Below are 11,095 nucleotides of genomic sequence, written 5' to 3'. Positions count from 1 at the left end.
AGGTGCACAACGACAGATTTTTACCTTGTCAGCTCGGGGATTCGATCTAGCAACCTTTCAGTTACTGGCCCAGCGCTCTAACCATTAGACTACGTGCCGCACCAGCAGGCATCACGAGTGGTTAAAACAGTAAGCCTATACATACACATAAAATATGAAGTAGTATTTTCGATTATTTGTACTAGTCATTTCCAACTTGTTTTGATAAAGGTCAGGAAGGACTACATGGAACAATTTATTACGTTTGATAAATTGTGGAGAAATAGATCGGGTATGGATTGGGGGAAAGTATGCACAAATTATAAGTAATTGTTTAGTCTGAATATACTGTAAGCATTTCGATTTTATTACTGACGATTTCGATTGTCATGACTGATAAATAAATGAAAGAAACATGTGCAGCTGTTGGCTATGCATCTTTGCTACTGCTGGTACCCTATTTGAATTCCTCTTGTTGGACTTAAACGGAAAGTTTGGTTTAAAATCATAAGATCTCATATGTGCAAGCTCTTCCTAATTTAGGAAAATTGTAGGAGGCATTACAAAGCTTCTGGACGTTGGGGTCAACTAATTTATATCCCATTCACGAATTCGGATAAAATATGTGAATGTCTTTATTATGTACTTTCCCCTTCCCTGCATTAGATGAGATGGAAATTGAATTGAGACCCTAACCTGTCTATTTCGTTGGGGCAGTGGAAGAGCTCATTAATGGTAAACCCTGGTCTCTCTTTTCTCTTCCGGCGCGTCTCAGCATTAGCCAAGCATTGCAGGCTGGCGCCGCGGCCTCTCCACTTCCACAACATTAGGTGTAATGTTACTGTTTGTTGTGGCCTAAGCATACTAATAGGTCGTTGGAAGTCAGCATCAGTGTAAACCTGAGCGACATCCACCTTGCCGGGCAAGATCACTCAACCATGAAGACCTGAACAACAATTGAGTAACCTACCCTGTCTCAACAGAAGCTCATGAATAGAGAACCACTGGTTTGGCATCATGCAGTCCATCAGGTTATGGATAGTTATCGCAGCTGCGAGTTGAATTTAGTTTGCTGCGGCTGCTATTAGAAGCACATCTGCTTCAAATTCTAAAATCCTCTTAAAACGCAATCAGCCTAAACTCCTCTGCAATAATCTCAGTTATGATGTCTATATCATACACTATTAGAAAACAATTGTTATATGCTTGTCTTGCTTCATATATGGTACCCATAAAGGCTTCATTCCGCATGCTTCCCATCCGAAACAGTTCGGGTCAGTTAATGCATATATTATGACGCCATTTTGTGACGTTTTTGTTCGTTTTGGTCTTCGGCAAGGTTTTTTTTCAGCTGTTCCTGAACAATAAATGTTTTCTCAAGGCAAGCAGAAGTTCTGGAGCTTAAGTCTACGCCCTTCGTCGGTTATTGGTCAACAGTAGAGGTTCTTCAATAAAGAGCTTGTTGTCATTCAACAATAAACCATTCCTGTTTTTTCGCTTAAAAAATACTGCACCAAACAGTTTGATGTAAAATTACGCATCTCCTTGGCAAAAGCGTCAAAATCAATGACAGATTTCTTGAGTTATCTTAGATTAATTCTGACTATTTTGAGGAAGTGCATACTGGCTATGGTGTCTTAAGATGGGACAAACAGTAGTCTACTATTGCCACTTTTTCTAATTTTTCTAGCGAAGGTCTTTTAAGGGAGTATGCAACCACACTCGTTCGGTTCGCCTAGCCAAGACACCAGCCGATCCAAAGCATGCGGAAGCCTTATAGGTTCTATATAGAGTCGACATTGCATATAGAACCGGATATGGAACCAATGTTAGTTCAGTGAAGAATCCCTAGGGTTCTGATAAAAGAACCCTACAAAAGGGTTATATATAGAACCTTTAGGGGTGCCATATATGAAGAAAGCAATTTTGATTCTATCCAGAACCATTTTATCTAAGACTGTCCAACAGCCAAACGTTCTTCTTCGTTATCATCATCATCCTCAATAGCTAGGAGAAAATGTAGGTCTAATAACTTCCCATCCTTGCACCCCACCCCCATTCTGTCCATCCTTACCCAGATAAAGTGAGATGTCTCGTGTCACCGTGTAAGATGAGATAAAGGAGTGGTTAAAGTGCATGAGACAGGCGCATCACACACTTGGCTATTGGCAGTTTGGAGACGGTTTCTTGGAGTGCTGAAAGGTATGCCCTGATGATACGACACACGATAGTGAGACCAGGTTGACTTTCAGACAGTGCTTATCAACTCACCTAGATCTAAGGAATTAATTCATCCCTATTGAAGAACATTTGGAGAGCATCGCTAATATCTGTTGTATGATTGATTTCACTTGACCACGCTGAAACTGTGCAGTTACACATTTGTCTGTCTTTAAAATAATCCTCTGTATAAACTAGTGATGCTTCCCAGTCCAGTGACTTCAACGCCATTCTCGGTAAAGGATATTCTAAAGATGGAGCAGCAACATCACCCCCACCAAGGATTCTTCTATCCAGATCAAGACGCACAGATGTCTCTGCAGCGCATGCACAGTGCACTTCGGAGCCTCGACTTACTTGACAGTCAGGATAAATCGTGCTTCTCGGGAGCAACACAGATGAAATGCACCCTGAGTTCGGAGGACATTGACATCCTGAGGGGCAGTTGTAGTTCAGCGGCTGAGGAGGAGACAAATGGGGACCAAGGTAAATTAAAACGATGTCGTTAAAACACGCAGCGCTGACATCAAATGACAGATATTTAAGAAACAAAATATTCGATTGGGCTCTGTCAATTCAAGAACTGAATTAAAATGTTTAAAAAATAATAATTAATCATTTTGAAACAGACTGAAGTACACCCTGAATTAAGCTTTATGGAATTGGTCCCAAATCCTGCCTCTTGATGCTGCATGACAGCCTCATGCCCCAACAAAATCTATTTTCATTAACAATATTATCATCATTTTTAAAGGGGCAATGAGCAGTTGCTACATTCATTTGTGTACTTATAAATTAATGATATGTACCCATTGATTATTGAAGAATATAACATATTGGTGCCTCATGAGTTTGGTTCAACTGTCGTACCCTATCAGAACCAAAAATATAAGCTTGTTTTACTCCAATGTATCTAAACAAGGTAAATGTAAGCAAACACCATATAGCCTCAAAACATTGTTAAAACTGTAATGTGTATTTCATGGATTGTCAGTCCTTACATCCATAGCTCTGTCTATGAAGTTGAGAATGTTTACATTTCTACAGCCTCATCCCGCAGCTTGTTAACCAAACAGGTGCGGGTACGATGCTTTGCTATTGTTTCTACTGCTGAATGCCATTTTAATAGGCATGCACAAAATGATTAAAAAATATATATAAACAAGCTAAACCTCCTATTTTAAAAATGTTTTCCAAATATAAGTTAATGGCAATGGCGAGGCCTACCTATAGGAGAAAATAAAGGCTAGTAAAGGGTAATGAATTGACCTTCTCACCACATTTAAATGCATCTCCGTGTGAGCTTCATATTGTGACATTGCTGATATGCATAATGCGTAATGAAGTTAATCCTACGGAGTGCATGTGACGCAGCAATTTCAATTGAAGTAGGCCTAACCCACTGTGCAAAAACTGGGTGAATCAACGTTGTTTCCACGTCATTTTAACCCCCAAAAAACAATGGGATGACGTTGAATCAACGTGGAAAACTGATTGGATTTGCAAGAAGTCATCAATGTAAGGTAATTTCCAATTTTTTTACCCAACTTTTAACCTAAATCCAATGACATGGTGAATATGTTTGTTAATTTCACGTTAGTTGACCACTCCACCAAATGTAAATCTGAACTAGAAGGTGAACTGACGTCTGTGCCCAGTGGGAAGTTTTTCACAGGACAGTTTTCCAATGAAGGAATGTGTCTAACATTGCTATTTCTAATTATTGCAGGTATGCTTCTTGACGATTCGATGGGTTGTGATGGGAAAAATGACAATACCTATTCAGGCAAGCCAAAGCAAAGATTGCGCAGAAAACCACGCGTGCTATTTTCCCAAACGCAGGTTTTTGAGCTGGAACGGCGCTTCAAACAGCAGAGGTACCTTTCTGCACCAGAGAGGGACCACCTCGCCAATATTCTAAAGCTGACTTCTACTCAAGTCAAAATCTGGTTTCAAAACAGGAGGTACAAGTGCAAGCGGCAAAGACAAGACAAGTCTCTGGAATTGGCTGGATACCCGCCTCTACCACGAAGGGTGGCAGTGCCCGTGTTGGTTCGAGATGGCAAACCGTGCATGGGAGGACCTAATTTAGCGCCATACAACATGACAATTGGCTCTTACAACACCTTATATGGATATGGTAATAACTCACATGGTTGCAGTTATCCGAGTATGCCATCCATACCAAGTGCCACGCAAATGTCCAACAACCATATAGTTGACATGAACCTCATGGAAAATGTAGAGGGGCCATTCCAACAAGGACACTTTCAGGCAACTTTACCGGGGATAAGAGCGTGGTGAGAAACTATTCCAAAACAACCACCCAACTCTCATCAAGTTTTTTTCGTTTAGGTTTTTGTTTAGGTTTGGCTATGCAGCTGCAAGGTTACTTGTTGAAAACATCAACGAATAGGCCAATAGGCAAATCCAAGTGTAGGCATATACTGTTTAACACGTTTATATTAGACTATAGGTGTTTTATTCTAACTATGTGTATTGGTCTACTATAATTTCTTGTTTAACTATTTAGTTTTGTTTAGCTTATTTAACTAAGTTGATAATATTGCTCTAACGGACTTTGTTCAAGACATGGTATTTTTGTACATGACAATAAACCTTGATTTAATATTTTATTGTGCTGTGAGATCACGCCATCCTCTCTCTGCAACACAATCATATTATATTTAGACTTGTATTAGACCTACAAGTACATCTACAACAAATAACACAAACGATTAAAACGATTAAAAACAACAATATCAACAGTCAAGGCCTAATGGGAATACTAATTGTATTATACGTGGTATTCTAAATTGCATTATAATTGTATTATTTGTCTTATAATACAATTATAGTTTTATTATTATTATTATTATACGGCCAAATTGATAATAAATGTTTAGGGTTGCTCTATGCAGGGGATAAATGGTCCAAAACAAATAGGCTATAACGTTGCTTCATCTCTATTAGAAGCATATAGTTCGTTGATCTCTTTATGAAGCCATTATAGGGTTTTCATCCTTGAGCCTGAATTTAGCTTACGAATTTGAGTATGACTTGAGTTGACGTTGACAATTAATAGCCTAAATCTATACTCGCCACAAATTGAGATTGGGCTTCTTCAAATAGCCTATTTGTAATGAGGTAGGACTAATTGCTCATCCAATTAACGACAATTGCAATCAACACGCTACTGCTGTATTTTTTCCACTTAACGAATTAAGTTATGTTTTCTTTACCCTGAAAACGAGAAGGGAAAAAAAGCTAACTTTTCCTCGCTGATTGTAGTGTAAAATAGCATTTTCATGTTTTTCAAATATTCGTTTTATATTGTTAGACCATATAAATTGTTGCTAAAGATATCTCTATATTGACATATGACCTGGCATAAGCCCAACGATTTAAATGGTTCCACAATCTTAATGCTATCAACCCAAAAGGTCATTATTGTTCCGTCGACAAAGCCGCTGAACAATGCCACACGCGATAAGGCCGAGGAGCCTGTCCTGTCATGGACCTTGGGTAAAGGTAAACAAACTCGTAGACACAGTGGCTCTTTACCTCTTAACTTTCAATCAAATAGGGAAACAGCTTCCAATCTAACCTGTCAGCCATCGATAGGAGGGAGATACTAACACCACTTGTGCTAACTGGATTGCACATTTTAGATAACTATCAGTGAATGTAGCCTAAAGTGCACCAAATTTGCACATTCACGTCAAGACTTGAAAAAAAAGATTCATGATAAAATGATATATAGCCTACTGCATTGTATCTTATGTATTCATATTCTGCTGACCTAAAATCTAATTATAGCTCTATAATTATATTTTTATCAAATTTAAAATAATTTGTTGGTCGATTTATGTGTCATCAATTTAATCATTCAGGGATCCTGAGTGGCACAGCGTCTAAGGCACTGCATCGCAGTGCCAGTGGCGTCACTACAGTCCCGGGTTTGATCCCAGGCTGTATCACAACCGGCCGAGATCGGGAGTCCCATAGGGCGGTGCACAATTGGCCCAGCGTCGTCCGGATTAGGGGAGGGTTTGGCTTGGGTTGGCCGTCATTGTAAATAAGAATTTGTTCTTAACTGACTTGCAAAGTTAAATAAATTAAAATTGTTCTTTTATTTGGTAGCCAACCTGTGAATATGGATTCCCTGTGTGGCTGCCTGCCTTAGCCCCGTGGGGCAGATATAGTGCTGAGCTGAGGCACGTCAGAGCTGAGATACGGGAGAGAGTGTCTCAGAGCAGAATTTAGCAGCAGACAGAGTGGAGACCAAGACCTCTTGAGAAGATCAGATAAGATGTGTGTGTCGGAAGCTCAGTGTGAGGAGGAGATGGAATAAGGTTGGCACTTTGTTAAGGGCGAGATGAGTCTCAGAGAATGGGGATGCATTACATACCCTTTTCAAAGACCAGGGCTCATCAGCCGGCTTAGGGCTTACATCACGGACAGAATAGAGCAGACTATAAATGGTAGATGCTGTAACCATCTCTGATCTGTAGTCATCACAGAGAAGTCCACCCTTTTGAGGATTGAAATGAATGGATTTTTTTCACAATGTTGATTACAAATCAGATACCCAATTTGCACTGAAGTAATGTTATTTATATTGAGGTGCTTGTTTTGGAATTGAAGACTAGTTACCGGTATGCTGTAATCTAAATGATTCAAACTCCATGAAAATAACTTGTTCTAACTGAATGGACACAAAACACAGTTACTTTGATAAGGTGAGGGCATTACACACTGATCCAAATGTGAGCCATGCTGTCACAGAGATCCTTTTGTACTGGACTGGAGCAAAACGGTTCAGCCAGGGAAACACACTGATCCAAATGTGAGCCATGCTGTCACAGAGATCCTTTTGTACTGGACTGGAGCAAAACGGTTCAGCCAGGGAAAACATCATACAGTGGTGTAGTCATTGGGACTTACAGATTCACCTCTGCCACCCAGTATTTACATCAAAGATATCAGACAGTGAAATGTATGTGTCATCAACCTGAAGTAATCTCAAAGAACACATGATCAGTCAGTTCAAGAATGTAAATACCACATAGGACATAATGTATATGTGTCTAAGAAAGGCACAAAATAGAATGTGTGTAGTGACCGGAAGATGTACTTACAATCTAGAATGTTGACAATTTAGTAGTACAAAAAAAATAAGTACAAATCAGCAAGAATTGATCAACCATTTTTAATACATTACCTATTAATACATAATGCATCCACACACCAATAAGAATTTGAGTTTAAAGCCAGACATATTTTTTAAGCTGTTCAATGCGTTAACATGGTTTTCAGCCAGAATAGAAGTCTATGGACAAGGTAAAACAGCAATCCATGGTTTGGTTTAATTTCCCTTGCACCGTTTCTACATGCTAACGTTTTAGCATTTGCGGCACAAATCCCATTCAAGTCATGGGACCGATATTAGCATCTTTCGCGCATCACGTTCCAAACATCTATAAGAGATTTTGTTGAGCTTCACAATACATTTTACATACTTTCGGATTATCTGGACATGATGCGTGAAAAATGCTAATATCGGTCTCATGCCTTGAATGAAATTTGTGCCGCAAATGCTAAAACACTAGCATGTGGAAACAGTGACAGGGAAATTTCACCAAAGCATGGACTGTAATTTGCGTGAACTACCCCTTTAAATCTGGATCCCCCAACTGGCAGTCTGCCCGCAGATGGTTTTATTTCCCCCAGAAGTTTTCTGAGCAAAAAAATTATAGTTATATATACAATACCAGTCAAAAGTTTGGACAAACCTACTCATTCAAGGGTTTTTCTTTATTCGTACTATTTTTTACATTGTAGAATAATAGTGAAGACATCAAAACTAGGAAATAACACAGATGGAATATTGTAGTAACCTAAAAAGTGTTAAACAAATCAAAAAATATTTTAGATTTTAGATTCTTCAAAGTTGCCACCCTTGCCTTGATGACAACTTTGCACACGCTTGGCATTCTCTCAACCAGCTTCATGAGGTAGTCACCTGGAATGCTTTTCCAACCGATTTGAAGGAGTTCCCACATATGCTGAGCACTTGTTGGCTGCTTTTCCTTCACTCTGCGGACCAACTCATCCCAAACCATCTCAATTGGGTTGAGGTTGGGTGATTGTGGAGGCCAGGTTATCTGATGCAACACTCCATCACTCTCCTTTTTGGTCAAATAGCCCTTACACAGCCTGGAGTTGTGTTGGGTCATTGTCCTGTTGAAAAACGAATTATAGTCCCACTGAGCGCAAACCAGATGGGATGTTGTATCACTGCAGAATGCAGACACAGCGGCTGGAAGCAAAAATCTCAAATTTGGACTCATCAGACCAAAGGACAGATTTCCACCGGTCGAATGTCCATTGCTCATATTTCTTGGTTTAAGCAAGTCTCTTCCTCTTATTGCTGTCCTTTAGTAGTTGTTTCTTTGCAGAAATTCTATCATGAAGGCCTGATTCACGCAGTCTCCTCTAAACAGTGGATTTTGAGAAGTCTGTTGAAGCCTGTTGAGCATTTATTTGGGCTGCAATCGGAGGTGCATTTAATTGCCGATTTCTTAGGCTGGTAACTCTAATGAACGTATCCTCTGCAGCAGAGGCAACTCTGGGTCTTTCTTTCCTGTGGCGGTCTTCACGAGAGCCAGTTTAATCATTGTTCTTCATGGTTTTTGCGACTGCACTTGAAGAAACTTTCAAAGTTCTTGAAATTTTCCGGATTGACTGACCTTCATGTCTTAAAGCAATGATGGACTGTTGTTTCTCTTTGCTTATTTGAGCTGTTCTTGCAATAATATGGACTTGGGCAAATAGGGCTTTCTTCTCTTTACCACCCCTACCTTATCACAACACAACTGATTGGCTCAAACACATTAAGAAAGAAAGAAATTACACAAATTAACTTTTAACAAGGCACACCTGTTAATTGAAATGCATTCCTGGTGACTACCTCATGAAGCTGGTTGAGAGAATGCCAAGAGTGTGCAAAGCTGTCATCAAGGCAAAGGGTGGCTACTTCGAAGAATCTCAAATCTAAAATATATTTTGATTTGTTTAACACTTTTTTGGTTACTACATGATTCCATATGTGTTATTTCATAGTTTTGTCTTCACTATTATTCTACAATGTAGAAAATAGTAAAAATGAACAAAAACCCTTGAATGAGTATGCCCAAAACTTTTGACTGAAACTGCATCTCTTCCCCATTGCAAAATGAGTAGAATTGCTTTAAAAGGTGTTATAAAATTGCTAAATGTTTTCTCTGCCCCATGACAAAATGTATAGAATTGCAGAAAAATTGCTTTAAAACTGCAACATTTTCTCTATGCCCCATTGCAAAATGTGTATAATTGCAGGAATATATATTGTATATATATATATGTGTGTGTGTTTGTTAAATAAGAAAAACTGTATAGTTGGAGATAAAAGACTGTAAAAACACTAGGAAATCAGCTTCAAGTGATTTTAACTTTGGAAACCATTTCCCAAGTATTCCCACGCATAATAGAGAGACATATGATCGTATTCAAATGAAAGCAAAGTTTGAAATTATTATGTTTTAGTCAAATATTATATTTGTTTGTGCTTCTTGCAGTCAATTTGCAGGCTACAATCCATCCGCTCAAGAAAAAATGATCTCGCAACTGAATCTAGTTGATGATCCCTGCTTTAAATGATCTTCATCTGTGATATCAAGCGATGTTCAGAACAGTTTGTCAAGCGATGTTTAGAACAGTTTGTCAAGCGATGTTTAGAACAGTTTGTCAAGCGATGTTTAGAACAGTTTGTCAAGCGATGTTTAGAACAGTTGGTCAAGCGATGTTTAGAACAGTTTGTCCAAATCAAACCAGGACATAAGCACTTCCCCCTCATGGCCTAGATCTAAACATCTGCAGATGGACATACTTTTACTCAAGAAGCATCACTCAACTGTCTACCATTCATAAACACTCTTTTGTCCCCTGGCTAGGATGTGCTGCAACTTACTGAAATACTGGAAAGACAACATTCTCAACAACTTTAAACAACTCATTCGTGTGCTGTTTGTATTGACAAGTTGTTTGATGCTGTTGTGAAAACAGTTAGAAAATAACTTGGAGTTCTCTCTATTTAATCAAAACTCTTCCATCTATTCCACCAATGACTGAAATCTGCGTCGCAGGATTAAAATGATGTTGAATAGAATAACAGTTGTAAAACTATGTCAACAGTGTCCGTGACCAGAGATGTAATTGAAACAGAGGCATGCCATCTCAATGTTATCTGTTATTGGGATAAAAGTATGAAAGATATACACAGAACAATGCAATGCTATGGAATGTGGACATTGGAAATGGCTTGATACTGACACCATTGTTCATTCATGAGGATGACTACATTCACACCATGAGGATGTGATACAGGCAGCCCACCAAAGGCTTTTGACTTACTTACTTACTATGGGCCTAAGTAAGTCAGTAAGTAAGTCAGCAAATAACCAAAGTCTATTTAGTTAGGGATAAAAAAAACCAGGAGAGATATTACATTTCAGTCCTATTACTTTACTTATATTGCCCAAACTTTAACCAAACAGTAGCCGTAGTACATTTCAGATTTCCTGTCCATCTAGCTACAATAAGAAAACAGTAAAAGATACCAAGAAAATTGCATGTGAAAGATAATTCAGGTTGGAACGTTTAGTGCAGAGGAGACTGGTGGGAGGAGCTATAGGAGGACAGGCTCATTGTAATGGCTGGAATGGAATAAATGGTACGGTATCAAACACATCAATCATATGGAAACAGGATGTTTGACGTCATTCCATTAATTCCATTCCAGCCATTACAATGAGCCCTCCTCCTATAGCTCCTCCCACCAGCCTCCTTTGGTTTA

The 11,095-nt window shown here is 39.0% G+C and overlaps 1 protein-coding gene across 1 annotated transcript; it reads left to right on the top strand.

Moving 5' to 3' along the window:
- The first annotated feature begins 2,312 nt into the window (after positions 1–2,312).
- Positions 2,313–4,835, top strand: nkx2.7 (NK2 transcription factor related 7). The gene is made up of 2 exons (XM_023979003.2): positions 2,313–2,685; positions 3,929–4,835. The coding sequence occupies exons 1-2, from the start codon at positions 2,400–2,402 to the stop codon at positions 4,501–4,503; spliced, it is 861 nt and encodes a 286-aa protein (XP_023834771.1). The 5' UTR covers positions 2,313–2,399; the 3' UTR covers positions 4,504–4,835.
- Positions 4,836–11,095: the final 6,260 nt, after the last annotated feature.

This window comes from Salvelinus sp. IW2-2015, linkage group LG33 (genome assembly GCF_002910315.2).
Source record: "Salvelinus sp. IW2-2015 linkage group LG33, ASM291031v2, whole genome shotgun sequence".
NCBI classification, from domain to species: domain Eukaryota; kingdom Metazoa; phylum Chordata; class Actinopteri; order Salmoniformes; family Salmonidae; genus Salvelinus; species Salvelinus sp. IW2-2015.
Note: the sequence above shows the minus strand (reverse complement) of the source record. Positions and strands in the feature narration are given on the sequence as shown.